The sequence below is a fragment of the Danio aesculapii genome, chromosome 19, assembly GCF_903798145.1.
Source record: "Danio aesculapii chromosome 19, fDanAes4.1, whole genome shotgun sequence".
Classification (NCBI taxonomy): Eukaryota; Metazoa; Chordata; class Actinopteri; order Cypriniformes; family Danionidae; genus Danio; species Danio aesculapii.
Window position 1 is genome coordinate 44,990,977 of NC_079453.1, and position 17,986 is coordinate 45,008,962.

At 36.5% G+C, this 17,986-nt stretch overlaps 1 protein-coding gene across 28 annotated transcripts in view; it reads left to right on the top strand.

Moving 5' to 3' along the window:
• The window catches only part of clasp2 (cytoplasmic linker associated protein 2), a 116,193-nt gene that overhangs the window by 28,289 nt on the left and 69,918 nt on the right, over positions 1 to 17,986 (top strand). For 22 of the 28 annotated variants that reach the window (XM_056479659.1, XM_056479667.1, XM_056479661.1 and 19 more), the window contains 4 exons: positions 5,276 to 5,346; positions 13,892 to 14,038; positions 17,482 to 17,558; positions 17,733 to 17,825. In XM_056479659.1, coding sequence (XP_056335634.1) covers positions 5,276 to 5,346; positions 13,892 to 14,038; positions 17,482 to 17,558; positions 17,733 to 17,825 — 388 coding nt within the window. Of the gene's footprint in view, positions 1 to 5,275; positions 5,347 to 8,952; positions 9,040 to 11,858; positions 12,019 to 13,891; positions 14,039 to 17,481; positions 17,559 to 17,732; positions 17,826 to 17,986 lie in introns of those variants that run through there. The other 6 variants (XM_056479686.1, XM_056479687.1, XM_056479677.1 and 3 more) reach the window with 5 other exon arrangements.

The window sequence follows — 17,986 nt, forward strand, 5'->3', positions numbered from 1 at the left end:
TGTCTTGTTGAGCACAAAAGAAGATATTTTGAAGAATGCAGTGTTTCCTCTTGGATTTTTGTCCAGCTGTGGTGGCAGGCATTTTACACAGATCTTCCAACTACCTATGGTGTTATTTCAATGGCAAATGTGAGTAGGACTATGCGATTAATCGAATCGCATTCGTGATTTAAGACGTTGCGGTTAGCTAATCACAAGAGGCTGCATTGTATGTATTATTTAATTCCCCCCGCCCAGAGCAAATGCTTGCATGGCGTCTGTGTGTGACAGTCTTGATAGCCAATTGAGGGAACACGCTTTCATTCTGCCCAATCAGAATTGCGCAACCGAACTATGTGCAACGGCCATTAAAAAAAAAAACACAAACAGGAAAGTGCGGATGAATGGGATGATGACGTCTGCCGCTTCAGAAGCATTAATAAACAAATTAATATCTAAGAAAAACAGCACATCTGTAATATGGGAATATTTTGGTTTCAACGTCACAAAAAATGAAAGTTTAATGTTTTAAAAACTTCATGTGTATTTCGCGTGCATTCACTGCTCACGATGCTGGTATGTGCACCGTCTGTAGTGACTGACTAATGTAATGTACTATAAAAGTATCGTTAATAAAAGTATATAGAATTTTAAAGTAGTTTAACGATGTAAATGCTTCCTATTGGATATTACGTCATTCAATGTCACTACTCATGGCTTTACGGAGGGCTTACGACCTAGTAACTGCGCTTTGCTTTAAGAACATGTTAACAAATGTAGTTGCAAACTAGCTAGTAGTTACAAAGCCTCTAGTGTGGACTTTACCTTCCAGTTTAAGAATTTACGAACAGCTGGTGCAACCCTACCCAGGAGATTACTAATGCCATAACGCACTACTTTGCTAAAGACACGGTGCCTTTTAATGCAGTGACCAAAGAGGGATTACATATTCATAAAACATTGTGATATAACCGGACTCGGATCATATTGCTTTCTCACTACAATCGATCCGCTCTATAGTTTGTTTAAATCAAGCTGAGACCACATCATTCAAGCGATCTCAGAGCGATTGTTTTGGCGTAGATCTGAGCGTGATTGCAGCATTCACATATGCCAAACGAACCGCGCTAACTGGGCAAACAAGACAGGTTCCGAAACAAAAGTCTAGGTGTGAAAGCACCCTAAGAATGTTTATATCTTTTCAGTTGCTTTTTTTTTTAATAACACTCACTGCATTTTAGCAGCAAGAAGCTACGATACAGATTATTGAGCTGAAGCTTGACTACAAAATGAAATTGCAAATCAAATCGAAATCGCAATATGTCAAAATAATCGCAATTAGATATTTTGCCCAATTCGCACAGCCCTAGTTGTGAGCGCAATTTGACAAGTCGAGATCGCATACATGTAATACAAACATGCGAATCTGCTTGTGCGCCAATTTTCTATGTTCGTGCACAACTTCTTGAACGCCTCCTCAAATATATGCTGCTAAAGCGCAGATTTTCTTGTGCACTCTCAAATAAATGCTGCTGAAGTGCAGTTTAGTGCGTTTATGTAACGAGTATGTCTCCAGCATTTATTAGATTTGATAGGAATATTTATGAATGTCTCCAATAGACCTATTAATTGAGGCATTGATGCCTCCTGAAGTAATGTGAAACATCCATAATAGCTCCATCAAGATAATGCAGAGCTATAAACCTTTAGCTATTAATAAAGTATAATTATGGAAACCGTGTTGATCATCACTAAAAGCTACATCGTGTTTGCTGGCCTCACGCGTCAGTCAGACGGCATATAACATTTTTCGACCTTATTAGTAAACAAATAACGCACAGCTCTACTACGATTACAGAACAGTTCGTTCTGTTATAATTCACTTACATTTTAATATGTTTTGGTGTGATTATAACCCGCTATTAAAAAAAAAAAGCAACAACTGAAGATTTTGAATGAGAAGCTGTAATCCAGCCATGGTGGGAATGAATTTTGGTGTGGCGAGATGGAAGAATGAATGTAGCGGAAACCATGGAATGTTGGGATCCCGTAGCCATTGACATCCATAGTTGAAAAATCCAATACTGTGTTAGTCAATGGATACAGGTTTTTAACATTCTTCAAAATATCTTTGAATAAATCACTTTTTGGAACAAGTCAAGAGTGAGTTAATGATGCCATAATTAATTGTTTTGGTTGAAATATCCCTTTAATTGTTACCTTAAAAACTTCATTTCTTTTAGCTATTAAATATTGTGTTTTAAAGCTGCTCAATTATTTCTGAATTGGAATTTATTAAATGGGATAGCCCTTTGAGATGAACCATCTCATTTTCAAGGGGGTCCCTAAAGGCTGATTTATACTTCTGCGTGAAGCGCACACGTATGCTTCGACGCAGCTTTCGCGGAGTCGTATAGTCCTCGCCGTGGCTGCACCGATGCAGACAAAAAAATGTAACTACGCATTGTGATGACGCGGAGCACAAGCTCTGTGATTGGTCGGCTTGGTAGCTATGACCACTGTGCCATGTGAACCCGTTGGAGTTAGTGTTTACAAGTGTCTAGTCCTGTGAAGGAGGGTAAAGCCTTGATAGGATACACGGCTGGCCGGGAGTGTGAAAAGCACATCAATATAGCAGCATTTTTTTACTATATAACAATAATTCTTATTTTTACAGTACTTTGAAGGTTGGGTTTATGGTTAGGGTAGGGGTAGACGTTAAAAAATACAATTTATTGGGTCATTTAATAGATAACATAAATAATACTCGGTACAACTACTGTTTTTACATTACTGTGACAGGTTTAGGGTAGGGGTAGAGGTTAATAAAATACAATTAATGGGAAATTCAGTAAATAATATAAATTATTTCCATTAGCGTCCGGCTGCAACCATATCTGATCTAGCAACAACCGTGAAGTAGCTCTTGATGGAAACTGTTGTTTTGTATTTACCTTATGATTAAAGTTGTTGCACGTCTGCCGGTTGCCCCCTCTGAATGAGTGAGTTTTAGCTACTTGTACATTAAGGTAGCGTTCAGGAAAAACAAAACTCTCATGAAGAACCCGACACAGAGGGATGCAAATACCTACTGCCAGCTAGTGTTTCGGAAATGTTATTGCAGAGCAACACAAACAGCACACAGAAGTAAAAATGCACGACTACGCGCAAGGCAGGCACGCTGATCACTCGACATAGAAGTATAAACCAGCCTTAAGAAGTACATACATAAAAACAGACATGTGAGTACTACACATCAGAACAAACAGACAACTAAACAAAAAAAACAAGCAGCACACTTCACCTGAACCACCTCCCACAGTCTATAGCTTAAGCAAATAGAGATATATTCTCAAATTACAAACAATTTGATTTACAAATAATTAATAAACATTAATATTGGAACCAAAATTAATAACATTTACAAGTTGGTTCCAAAAAAGAAAATAAATTAGTCCCGAAAGACTTCTGAGAGTGTCGTTTTGGTTTCACTGTGCAGCATGAACCTGTAGAATGGCAAACTTGTCTGTATCCGTTTGTGTTTTAATCAGATGCAGCATTATTGTGATGGACAGATTAAGGCTTGTTTGAAGGCTATGTCGGTATGAGCTTTCTAATACATCAGAAAGGTTTTTCATGCAATATCCTAATTGTTGTTTTAACAATGTGCAAGCTGACAATTCTGACAATATCAAGCGTGTCATTGACTTTGCAGTTAAACAAATAAAAACATGTCTTGGGTTTCAGGATGAATCTATTAGAATGGAGTCAGAATTACCCTGTAAATCAAATCATGAAAGCATGAAATATCCCTTTGATCAAAAATAGAATACAGTTGATTAAGATCACACAAGCCATTTTCCCATGAATGCAATAGCAAGTAGTATTGATTTTCTAATAGGTAATATTGAGTAAATTACACTACAGTGAATTTAAACTACATTGACTGGGGTTTTTTTTTTCGGTTCCAAACTAATTCCAGACAAAACTAGAGAACATTTTGTTCTCAAAGCAACTCTGTTTTTTATGAAGCAAAATAAATCATTTGAGCCAGTGACTCAATAATCAATGAGAACGGTTTGTTCTTTATTATGGCTCGATATAATCTGGTGTTTCATTGTTAGATTCAGCGATTGTTCATTCTGAATATAACTGTTAATATTTCTTTAAGATGGTTGTACGGTTAGAAACTCCACTCATTCATTTATTCATTCATTCATTTTCCTTCGACTTAAGGCTGATTTATACTTCTGCGTCAAGCGCACACATATGCTATGGCGCAGCCTACACGTGGATACATAGCCCCTCGCCGTGGGCGTCGGTGTCGATAACGCGCACCTCTCAAAAAATGTAACGTTCGCGTAGCGCAAGCTCTGTGATTGGTTGGCTTGGCAGCCCTGAAGAGTGTGGGTGGGGCCGAGAGTCACGCAAGCCAGATGAAGCAATTGTTTACCAGTGTGGAGTCCAGTGAAGGAGCTCCGGATGGAAAGTTTTGTTTTGTGTTTCCCTAATGCTTAAAGTTGTTGCACGTCCGCTGGTTCCTGCCTAAAAATGAGCGAGTTTGAACCACTTGTACATCAAGGAAGCGTTCAGAAAAACAAAACACCAGCGAAGAAGTTCGACACAGAGGAACATAAACACCTCACTGCCAACTAGCGTTTCGGATGTGCTATTGCAGAGCAACAGAAATAGCGCGCAGAAGTATAAATGCACAGCTACCCGCGTTGCATTTGCCATGGGTCACGCCGATCACTTGATGCAGAAGTATAAACCAGGCTTAAGTCATTTTCTTCATCAGGGGTCGCCACAGCAGAATGAACCGCCAACTTATTCAGCATATGTTTTTCACAGCGGATACCTTTCCAGCTGCAATCCAGTACTGTGAAACATCCACACACACACACACACACACTACAGCCAATTTAGTTTATTCAATTCACCTATAGCTCATGTGTTTGGACTGTGGGGGAAACCGGAGCACCTTGAGGAAATCCACGCCAACATGGGGAGAACATGCAAACTCCACACAGAAATGCCAACTGGCCCAGCCGGCACTCGAACCAGCCAGCTTCTTGCTGTTAGACGACAGTGCTAGGAAGTGAACACCAGTTCATCAGGAAGTGATATTTGACTCATTCGATGAAAACAGCGCTTTATTTGCAAATGTTTTATGCAATATTCCAGTTTTGCGCACGCATCTAATTCACGTCTTTGGATGGAAACATGGCTAATGAGTGAGATATTGTGAAATCATTTTAATGTCAATCTTAGATTATTTCTCCTCTGTGTGTTTCAGCTTGCAGACCATCCTCAGCCGTTTTGATGAAGTGCTGAATTCGGGCAACATGGCTCTCAGCCTGAGTCAAGGTAAGTTAGCTTTTAGCTTGTTAGTTACTACCCAAATCCTGTTTGCAATGCTTGTCTCTATCGGCTTCAGTTACAATGCTAATATTAGTCTTTGTCAGTGTCTTTGACCACATAAGCCTTTGACATCTGAGCCCCGGATTAAAACGGAATGCTACTTTCATCTCCATGTTAATCCTGATGTTTTTCATTAGCTTTTACTAGAGAGTTATCTTCAGCGTAAAGGGATTGGCTGAATGTCTAAATGCTGGATTTTATCATAGTGTCCGCCGGTGAGTTAGCTTTAACGTGAGCGCTGGCATCTAAAAGAGGAGATGGTGTCAGACTTCCACAGCCTTGGAAATCTCCATGATGCATTTGGCATATGTCATGTGATTGAAGAGCTGGATCAGACTGTGCTGCTCTTTTCATGCTGCTTTAGTTGTGGAGTAGTAGCGTGTTTTATATTTATGCATCATGGTTGAAGCTGTTGGGTTTATGGAGGTAAACATGCATTTATATGTGCGTTAATGGGTGCAGAAATGTTTTTGATTTTGAATTTTAGATTAGTGAACTAGCAATATGAGATTTTTTTTACAGGTTTTACTAGAAAAGGTTGGTTCATTCATTCATTCATTCATTCATTCATTTTCCTTCAGCTTAGTCCCTTATTTATCAGGGGCCACCACATTGGAATGAACCACCAACCTCTTGTGATGTAACATCATATAAATATAGTAAGGCCCTATTTGATTGGTCAAATTTGGGTAAACACTATGTATGGGACACAAATGCTTGGCATTTAAATGAACTGAATTTATTCCACTTCTCTGCGATATGGATATTGCATATACTATTATCACGATAACGATTACTTCTCAATATATTGTGTAGTTCTAGTGTAAATGGCTTGTAAAGACACTTTCCAGCTTGGCTATGAAAGCATTTAGACTTTTATTGTGGAGGTTAGTTGACTTATTTACAATTCATTTTTACGTAAAGGAAAATCAAAAGGGTGTGACTTTTTTACTTGGAAAAAGAGACGTTAAAGTGATGGTACAGCAAAAAACAGAGAAATTTCCTCATTTACTCGCTCTCAAGTGGTTCTAAATGTTTATGAATTTCTTTCTTCCATTACAAGACAAAAGATAATCAGAAGAATGTTGGATAAAAAAAAACACTCATTGACATCCATAGAATAAATAATAAATATGGAAGTAAATGTTTTTTTTTTTCCAACATTTCCTTTGTGTTCACGAGATGAAAGAAACTTGGCTTGGAATGAGTAAAGCATGACAGAATTTCATTTTTGTGTGAACTGTCCCTTCAAGAATTAATTCTGGTATTTTTAAATCAATATTGTTTCGTTAAATTAAAGATCGATTAAGATTAAGGAATTGATCAGATACGTGGTTTCCGCTACATTCATTCTTCCGTGATCGGGCGTCACACCAAAATTCATCCCGCCATGGCTACATTACAGCTTCTCATTCAAAACGATGTTGTGTTATTTTTAAATAGCGGGCTATACTCGCACCAAAACGTATTAAAAGGTGAGTGAATTATAACAGCGCAAACTTTTCTGTAACCGTAGTAGTGCTGTGCAGTATTTGTTTAACCCTTTAAGGTTATGTACTGACTGACTGACGTGTGCTTGATGGGTAAACCAGCAAACATGACGTAGCTTTCAGTTATGATGAACACGGTTTCCATAATTATAGTTTATAGATAAAGGTCTAGGGCTCTGCATATTATGATTTTATCTTGCTGGAGTTTATGGCCGTCACTTTACTTCAGGACACATTAATACAACTCTGTAGGTCTATTGGAGACATTCATAAAGATTCCTAGCAAATCTAATAAATGTTGAAGACATACTTGTTACAAAAACAAACTAAATCACACTTCAGCAGCTCAGTTTATTTGAGCAGTGTATATTTGATGGCATGCTAGAAGTTTTGTGCACAAACAGAGGAAATCGGCACACAAGTAAAGAGATTCGCATGCTCGTATTACATGCATGCGATCTCGACTTGTAATTCTGCGCTCACAACATTTGTCACTGAAATAACGCCATAGGTAGTTGGCAGATCTGTGTAAAAAAAGGCCCGCCTACAGCTGGATAAAATTCTAGAGGAAATACTCAGATACATAACTGTTGTTTTCTGCATTGCTGTGGTTTTGTTGTGTGTTTTTGTTTTTAGAGGAAAATTATTTCCAACTTCTTTTATTGCTAATAAAAGAACCAAAAACATTACCATTGGTATATTGAGGCATCAGATCAAATTCATTTCGGAATGCATGACGGTTTTATGCTTGCTAGCATAAAACTATTTCTGCATCCCAATTTGCGTACTCTCCGTCCTATACAGGATTCGAAAATAGAATTAGTATGTTCCAAACCAAGGGTCCCTTATGGAGTACTATTTCCAGTAGAAATCTGAAGTGTAGAAGCATCTGGACTCTAATCGATAATATTGCCAATAATACATTGCGTGTAGGACGTGAATTCGATTAGAACTACAAAATCGGGGAGGAAAAACAAACCACAAACATGGCGGACGCGCAGGACCAACCGTCAAGTAGAGAAGCTTCTGTGAATTTTTTTGCATGACTAGTAATTAATATCTGGCTAACTGGAAAATATTTGAATCAGGTTTTCCATTTATATATTTCATCCGCAACAACAAAGTGAAATTATATCAAGACATGTTTGGAGATTAACTTCTGAATGCATAATTATCCAAGGACCTGTGGAGATTTCTCTGCATGAAAGACTCACGAATCTTCAATAAGCTAGCGAATTAAATAGAAAAGAAATGTGGATGTGTTGAGATGATTGACAGACGACGTAACTAATCAAACAGAACAGTCTGTAAATGAGGATGTAGAATGTCCCTAAGCTTGCATATTTGTTACACACTCAAAACATACTTGCCAACATTCGGATCTTAAAATCCGGAAGATTTTATCTGGGGGTGCGCATGGGGACTGAACCAAAAAGCTGAGGAATTCAGTTAGTGTTCCGGGAGACAGAACAATACTGGAGGTGGGCGAGAGATGGGTCTGAAATACGGGAGACTCCCGGGAAAAACGGGAGTGTTGGCAGGTATGTATGCAAATTGGGACGCAGCAAATAAGTTGCTGACTGCAATTCACTTATCAGCCACCGGTATCGCTAATAACAAGCGTTTCTGACTTCTTATTTAATAAACACCAAATAAACTTGGCAGTAATCAGGAAAACGCATTCAAAACCTTTGCTCTGTAAGCAATTAAATGGATAAAATCAGATTCATATTGATCCTACACATTTCAGCAGTGTCTCCTCAAACGCGCTGGTGATTTTCCAGAAGTGTTAAACTGATTGTTTTACTTGGCCATGTGCCTCGAGGTGCATTGTGCCAGATTTTAGTAGAAGAACAGGAAGGGGGACGTTCGCCATGTAGCCAACTTCCCCACCAATCATCTTTAAATTTGGCCAAAGACAAAGTAGACGACATTCAAAGAGTTTTGTTTTGTTTTTTTCGGTCCTATGGCTTTGCCAATGGAGCCCCTGTGAGGAGAGAGTTATAGAGAGCGAGCTGTGCCTGTCACAGCATTACTCTGACACAGCGTGACAGAGAGAGAGAGAGAGAAGGACGAGAGAAGGAGAGAGTGAAAGAGCTGCCTCTTCTCACTAGCATTAAAGCCATGTCTGTGGGTGACGATGGAGATGGTGAGTGCGTTTATCCATTAAAGTACTATAGAAATTACTTTAAGTTGATATTTGGGTATGTTTATGGTATGCATGACTCTGTTCACATGCATTTAAGTGCAAAATGTGGAGTTCTAGTTCTATAGAGTCCCCTATTGCTAATCCTTCTGGATTTAATTAGCAGTTGTCTGTTATAATGAGTTCCTCCTTGTCGCTAACTATCAATGCAGTTGAGTTGGATCTGAATATATTGCATTGCATCTCTATACTACTTCTATTGGTTTCTGCGTCAGTGGGTTTTGTCCCTTGGGAGCTGGAGTGTGACCCGGTTTCTAGGGCATTTGGTTGCCTCAGCTACCCATTATTAGACTCTTCGGTCCTTGCTCTGGAAATTGAAGTACTGTGAGATGCTGTGTGTCCGCTGACTGTAAATGAGGCATAAAAGGCTTTAGCGTGCTCGTGTTTAAATATGTTTTGATGGGCTTTGCTGCACAGGCTGTTTGTTTGAGAGTGAATGGCTTCGCTCGCTTGTCTCTGTAATCCTGATAACCAGATTAAATAGCCAGTTAAGTTGCTGCATGACCAGCGAGGACTCAGACATCAACACTCACTCACGCACACTGAGATATTGTGACAGCATTGTGGTGTTAAACTGACAATATGTGTGTTTTCAGGTCAGTTTTTAGTCTGGTGCATTTTATTTTGAAATGACCTGTTCTTTGTACTTGGCATTGCGTTAAAATAGTAGAAACTGTGTCGTAATACATTAATAATGCAATTAGGAAATTAAGAAATTCATTAGGACATTAGGAATTGCAAAATCTTTTGGATTTTGTTTTCGTGTTTTATTTGAGCACATTTGAGGTTAAATGTTAGTTGGAAAAACAATTGAATGATACAATAATATTGCTTTTATTGACTTGAACAGCATTCTTTGCTCTTTTGATCTGTTTGTTTAGTGTTTGAATTATGGTTGATTATACATAAATTAATGTGTATTTAACGTAAGACTTCAGTTCAGCGACTGCTCTTAAGCAGTGTTGTTTTGCATGATTGTCTGGGGAAAAAACTGTCTTTTTCCCAGAATAATAATGAAACTTGATTCATTTATTCATTCAGTCTATTATTTATTAAATTATTTATTTATTCATTCATTCATTCAGTAGTTTATATATTTATTTATTCAATTATTTATTCATTTATTTATTTATCCATTTATTCATTTATTTATTCATTAGTTTATATATTTATTTATTTATTCATTCATTTATTCAGTAGTTTATATATTTATTTATTTATTCATTCATTTATTCAGTAGTTTATATATTTATTTATTCAATTATTTATTCATTTATTTATTTATCCATTTATTCATTCATTTATTCAGTAGTTTATATATTTATTTATTCAATTATTTATTCATTTATTTATTTATCCATTTATTCATTCATTTATTCAGTAGTTTATATATTTATTTATTCAATTATTTATTCGTTTATTTATTTATCCATTTATTCATTTATTTATTCATTAGTTTATATATTTATTTATTTATTAATTCATTTATTCAGTAGTTTATATATTTATTTATTTATTCATTCATTTATTCAGTAGTTTATATATTTATTTATTCAATTATTTATTCATTTATTTATTCATCCATTTATTCATTTATTTATTCATTAGTTTGTATATTTATTTATTTATTAATTCATTTATTCAGTAGTTTATATGTTTATTTATGTATCTTTTTCATCATCATTATGGCAGACCAAAATTCAAACTTTTGCGATCCGGCCCTTTCAGTCACCATCATCATTATTATTTTTAATAAAAAAAGTTTTCTTATTTCAGCTGGTTAATTTAGCCAGACCATAATTTAAACCAGTGTGATTCAGCCTTTTTTTTTTTAAATCTCCCAAACCCACTGATGCGGGTTGCTCCTGTTGTCATGGAAACAGCCTTTCAGATCGGCCAGCTCTTTTTCTCGTGCTCTCTCTCTTCGTCTTCTTCCTTGCTAGTTCTCCCATTTCCCCCTTTTCACTTCAGCTTGTCCCCACTTCTGCCTCTCTGTCTGTCTCTATCTCTCTCATTTCCTGTTGCTGTTTTGTTCCTTTTGCCCTGCCTTGTTCTCTCTCTCTCTCTCTCTCTCTCTCTCTCTCTCTCTCTCTCTCTCTCTCTCTCTCTCTCTCTCTCTCTCTCTCTCTCTCTCTCTCTCTCTCTCTCTCCTCTCTCTCTCTCTCTCTCTCTACCTCTCTCTCTCTCTCTACAGTCATCATTGGCCAGTCCTTGTTAGATTGTTGTTCGCTCCCTCCCTTCAGAACAAAGGGCGGGTTATCCTTCTATGCTAATGATGCTAAACACATAGCGGGGCACACAGAGCTCTTTCAGCTCCGCTAGTGGGGTCAGCATCCATAATGTGTCAGTGCAGTCAGTTCTTGGCTTCGCAGCAAACGGTCACAATGCCGATCACCCACCCACACACACACAAACACACACACTTTCATATGCAAAACAAAGACCACTTCTCAGCTCTAGGGGCGTGGCTTTAAATTCCGATATTTATTTATGCATATTAAAATTAGGCTAATTAGCCTAGCTTCTCGATCAAAAAACAAGCCACATTGACATGCATGAAGCGTCCTCGGATCTCAAAAGCTCACTGGCTGGTTATCGATGATGTCATCATGGTTCTGATTGGCTCCTCGGGTGCTGGGGAGGAGGAGGAGGGATGGGGTGCGGAGCAAAGTGCGAGGGAGTGATGATGGAGACGAGGGGGGATGGAGAGAAGAGGGAATGAGGAGAGGAGATGCCGAGCAGCTTTTGGATGGTGTTTTTTGTGTGTGTGTGAGCCGTGGTGCTGATCCGTTTGGGTGTATTTCGTCGCCGTGAGAACCGCTGTCATGTGAGCGGCAGCTTGGGCGTTGCCTCGGATACTAGAAAGAGAGCCACGCCCGCCGTCAGGCATGAGGCGCCTCATCTGCAAACGCATCTGTGACTGTGAGTGCTTGACATGTTGCTCCATATCAATGTTCACCACTGGATTGGTCTAGAAATAGGATGTCACCTGGCTGCCGTAAAGATTTGGGATGTTTTTGTAATGTTTTGGTAGATGAAATGAAATCCTATGTGTGCTCTTCTAATCTTGCTGTGTTTGGTTGGAAGCGCCCAATCTGTGCTTGTGTGTGTGGGAGGCTTTGAGTTTTCCAGGCTTTGCTTTTTGTTTTGTTGAGTGATTAATGTTGGATATACTTCCGGTTTCTGTTGTTCGGTAAGTGATAGGCCCCTGATGGGTCCTGGTTTTGGGTTGGTCATTGATTATATAAGCTGATATTGTGGTGGAGAGGAAACCAGACGTTTACTTTTCATACTGGAGGATATATTGAGTTTCGTGAGTTGAATCGGGTTTGATCTATTCCATTTGATTGGTATTGTTGAACTAGATATGTGGTTGTAATCAATAATACTATATATGATGATGGTGAACATGCATGATCTTGATATTGTGTCATGGGCGTCATTTAAAGTGAGAGTTCACCCAAAAATATAAATGTACTCACTGTTTACTCATTCTCAAGTAGTTCCAATAGCTTTGAGAGTTTGCTTGTTCTGTTCAACACTAATACAAGAGATTCTGAAGAAAGCTGGAAACCTGCACCTTCCATAGTAAGAAAAACAAATACTATAGAAGTAAATGGCCACAGGTTTGTGACCATTACTACTGTTGAACAGGAGAAAGGAAGAGTAAATGATGACTGAGTTTCTTTTTTTGGTGGAATATCCCTTTAATATTTAGTTAATGAAACATGTATGGACATGTATTCTTGAATTAAAATCATCCTAGGTGTTGTCAGTTCTTTTAGTCAGTGTTTATAAACACCATATCAGTCATAACTTTTTACATAATAGAGCTGCCAACTGGCAAAATTCAGTTGTATTTTCTAACATTAACAGTGTTTTGAACAAATGTAGGTAATCCTCAGTGTTGATGCTAGTTAACGCAACATTAATTATTGACACCTTTTTGTATAATCTTTTATTCAATTTAATTTGTTTACATTGAACGAGGCCTGTCACAATAATCAATGTATAGATTTATCGCACAACACATGGACATGACCTCCAATCATTTTTGGTGATGCGAAATATATCGTCTATACATAAAAACCAATTCTAGCAACATTTTGGCTGATTGTGCAACATCTCCATCTCTATTGGAGGTGTCAGTGTCAGAATGGTTAAAAAACATTATAGTATTTACTATAAATTACTATAGTATATATTTGTGTGGGTGTCTGACAACTGAAAATAGATCTGCTAGCAGATATCGCAGCCTCTGTTACTCTTTACCCTATATATTTTTTTTGCTAACATTTATTATTATTTATTTAGTATATGCGTTTTCACATTCTGATTACAATGTGTGATTATTAAACTGTTAAAATGACTATAATTAAATGAAATATTCTTAAGAATGAAATATGATGTGTTCATTGGAGGGGTGTACTTGCATTGTGATGATATTATATTGTCATTCTGGCATTATATAATGAGCATAAAATATATAGAAGTAATACTCAAAGTATAATTGTTTTTGTTATTATATCCGTTAAAGTAACCCTTTTTGTGCAGCCTATTTTAATAATACTGTATATCGAGCTACAGCACTTATCGCAACAAGGAAATCTGATACCGTCATATGCCTATATTGAACCATTGGCATTGGAATGAGAATATAAGAATGATCTGTTGTGCTATTTGATATGGAAATAACAATGTTTTTGCTTATCATTGTGCAGAAATATGAGACATTGAATTGATATTTTGAGTTCACGCTCTGACTTTTGCTTTGCCTTCTCACTGCTTCTCGTAGATCGTAGTTTCGACGATGATGACTCTGTGGATGGAAGCAGGCCGTCATCGGCTCAGGCGGCGTTTAAAGTGCCCAAAGTACCCAAGAAACCTGCAGAATCTGCCAGCAGTTCCAGACGACCCAGTGCCACTGGAGCTGCCAAATCAGGTGTGTGATATAGCAGTTTATATACAGCTGAAGTCAAAATTATTATTAGGATTATTTCGTTTTTCAAATATTTCCCATATGATGTTTAACAGAGCAAGGAATTTTTCACAGTATTTCCTTTAATATTATTTCTTCTCAAAGTCTTATTTGTTTTATGTCGGCTCGAATAAAAGCATTTTTTAATTTTTCAAAGACCATTTTAAAGGCAATATTATTAGCCCCTTAAGCAATTTTTTTCCGATCGTCTACAGAACACCATTGTTATACAATGATTTGCCTAATTAACCTAACTTGCCTAATTAGCCTAGTTAAAGCCTTTAAATTGCACATTTTAAAATGGATTCATTATTTTATAAATTGTATAGCCTTTAAATTGCATGTTTATTCTGAAAAATCAATCTCATGATTTTTATAGGTCAAAAATTTTAAATGTAAATCAGTCACTAATCAGTAATGACAGTAACTCTCTGCTTGAAGGTAAACCAAGCTTACGAGGGTTATGCATAAGATGCCTTCTAGTAGGATTTTTTTATAATGGTAACAATTTATACAGATTAAAAATTAAACATCAAACCAAAAGTGTCATACAGCTTCAACAAATTCTACTACAATGTTATTTACATGAACAATAGTTTATATAATCATACTAGAACAATGATCATTCAATATTGTTGAAGTTAATGGTGACAACTATGGATTGCAGTGCATTTTTGATATACTAATTAATTGTCTTATTATACTTTGTCACTATCCTTTAAATCACTACGTTTGTCTGCAAGAATGAATATAATGCGTTGTGTAAATTGTTAATCTTAATATAAATATAAAAAAATGAAGCTTATCTGGGTGGGTGTTATATATTAGTACTCATACCACAGCAATTAATGGTAAAAGAGGGAAAAGAATTTCTATAATAAAAATAGATTTAATGTCTATTTTTAGACAATCCAGCGACCTAATACTTCACACATGAAAGATGCTTTCATGAAGAAAAAAAATATTGAGCATGTTTTGTCACTTTTTGTTTGATGGGCACAGACTAAAATATCACGCATTACAGATGATTCTGTCTGGCATCGGTGCAAAAGCAGCTTCACATTACATAACCGTTTGAACAAATGACTGCTGATATTATAAAATAGATGGGTCTAGTTTTAAATTCTGGTTTGATGAAGCACATTCACTATCTTTAATGACATAATAGTCATTAAATAATCTACTAGTATATCAAGGAATGTCATGCCAAAAAAACGAAATTAATTTCTACCATTGTGTAATATATAAGCATTTACATCACTGAAGGAAGAGTTATGAAATCACAGCATTGACTTGTCTCTGACTTGTTTCATTGGTACCTTTACGGGCAGTTATTGAACTTTTGGGCAAGTTTTCCAATGCAAGTACTATCTAGCACACCGATCGAATTAATTTAGTTCATGTAGACACTTGCATTGATGATCCTTTTTTAAAAATACTTTGTCCTTATAAGCATTTGGCAGTGGATTGATGTTTCTGCTGAGACTCGTTTTAGAGGTTTCAGCTTTAAAATGCTCCTCCCACAATGCCTGGAAATGGGCTTTCCTGAAGGCTGATTGACAGCTGACTGATTCTGCTGTGTTTATCAGTCTCTCTGGGTCTCACAGGCCACACCCCTTCTGGGCTTCATGATTGATCATTCAATTACAGCTGGACAGGAAGACAGACAGGAAGTCCATTAGGACCGAAAGCTGTTAAAGTGTGCACAGCATGAGATTCCTCCCTCATATAAGACATTAATGGACTAAATAGCGTGCAAATGGCTCTTTTACTGAATTTGGTATAAATATAATAATCTATATATACACTGCTTTTTTTCTGGAATTTTCAAATTGTCCTTATTTTTAATTCATAGTTGTGTTTGAGTAAAATAAAAATATATAAAAAATATAAAAATGTCATCTAGAGCTTATTAACATTTAATATATTATTATTATTGTTATTATTATTATTATTATATTATTATTATTAATATAATATATTAACAGTGCAGAAACAATACAAGGAATTAAACTAGTTAATAATAATAATAATTATAATATATTTAATTAATATTATTACATTTTAATATATTATTTTGTTTTATTTGTATTATATTTTATCTATTAAATATTATTAAATAATATTTAATTAATATTATTAAATATATTAATATTTTTAATATACATTATTAATAATGTAAATATTAGATATATTATTATTATTAGTAGTAGTATTATTAGTATTACATTACAAAAATATATAATTATTAATAATTATATAAGTACAACAATCCAAACTAAAACAATTGCAATATTTATTTTATTTTTTGAAAACATTAAATATTTAATTTATTGATCTACTATCATTTTCTGTTTATAAAATAAAACAAATGGACATTTTAAAAACCCTCCAACACACAAGAGTTAATGGCAATGTCAGAGAACCAATACAATTTTAAGATGTTCAGGAATCAGTCATGAGGCTGAAGTTACAGCAGGGTTGGATTCAGCAGGACAGTGACCCAAAGCACAGTTCCAGATCTAACAAGGAATTCATCCTCAGACAGAACACAATGTTCTAGAATGGAGAAATTGAGAAAATTTTCAAGGGAGAATGACCCAAAATGCCTTCAGCATCAATTTAGGGACTTACCCTTGACTGAAAGAAGCATCTACAGGTTGTTTTTTCAGCAAAAGGTGGCTGTACAACAGATTGATGTCATTATTCAAAATTTTGCACCTGTCTGTTTTTGTTATGACTTAAATTGCATTGTATCTGTTGATTAAATGTTATGTCAGAACTGAAATGTTGCTTTTTCCCTAGGGTATAAAATATATCCAAATGAAATCGCTGATTTAAAAGGTCAGCAGGCTATGGCTTGCATTTATGAAAATTATCATTATGGACAAACTTTTGCATGAAACTGTATCTGGTCGGCGCCAATAGCCTAGTGGTACTGTGCGCCGACAAATAGCACCGACGTGCTCACGGCGACCCAAGTTCGATTCCCGGCTTGAGGTCCTTTGCCGATCCTTTTCCTCTCTCTGTTCATAATGCTTTCCTGTCCGAAATCTCTACTGTCCTATCATAATAAAGGTGAAAAACCCCTAAACAATAATTATATAATTTAAAAAACTCTATCTGTAACACTGAATAGTATGATAGGAGCAGAAAAATATAATAATGGAACAGTGTTTCACCCATATTTTCACATTTACATGATTGAATATAAAAGAGCATTACAGCGGTTGCTATAGCAACACCTCATTGTGAACAGTTTCTATAGTAACGGCCGCAGTTGTCTCTTAATTGTCTCCAAGAATGTTTGAGATTATAGATGTCTCCAGCAGTGTCTGACACAAGCATGAGTCTGCACATAAACTTCAGAGCTGTGTTGTAATGGAAGTCAATCACGTGTGTTGCAGGAGCTTCTAAAGAGGGTGCAGGAGCCGTGGACGAGGAGGATTTCATCAAAGCATTCACAGACGTGCCCACAGTTCAGGTAAGCCGCACACATTTTGCTATACATGAAAGAGGTATTACTGAATTCCCGAAGAATCTGGTTACATCCAGCCGCCGCTTTTGCATGACGTTTGCTGTGAGATGTTAAATCAAAGGCTTGGAAGTGTTTGATCTAAAACTGGGGTCTCTTTGTGTGTGTCGTTTGTTTACGTAGATCTACTCCACACGGGACCTGGAGGATAACCTGAACAAGATCCGTGAGGTTCTGTCTGACGATAAACACGACTGGGACCACAGAGCAAATGCAGTAAGAGCAACGTGCATGATTTCTCATGATGAACTCCTCTCGTTGAGGATGTTTTTGCTGTGTTTCAAACCGAATAAATTCATCAATGAAGGACACTTGGGACTGAAAAGATTGAGAAGATTTTCAAGCGCCATATTGAAGGGTGCTTCCAACTAGGGCTA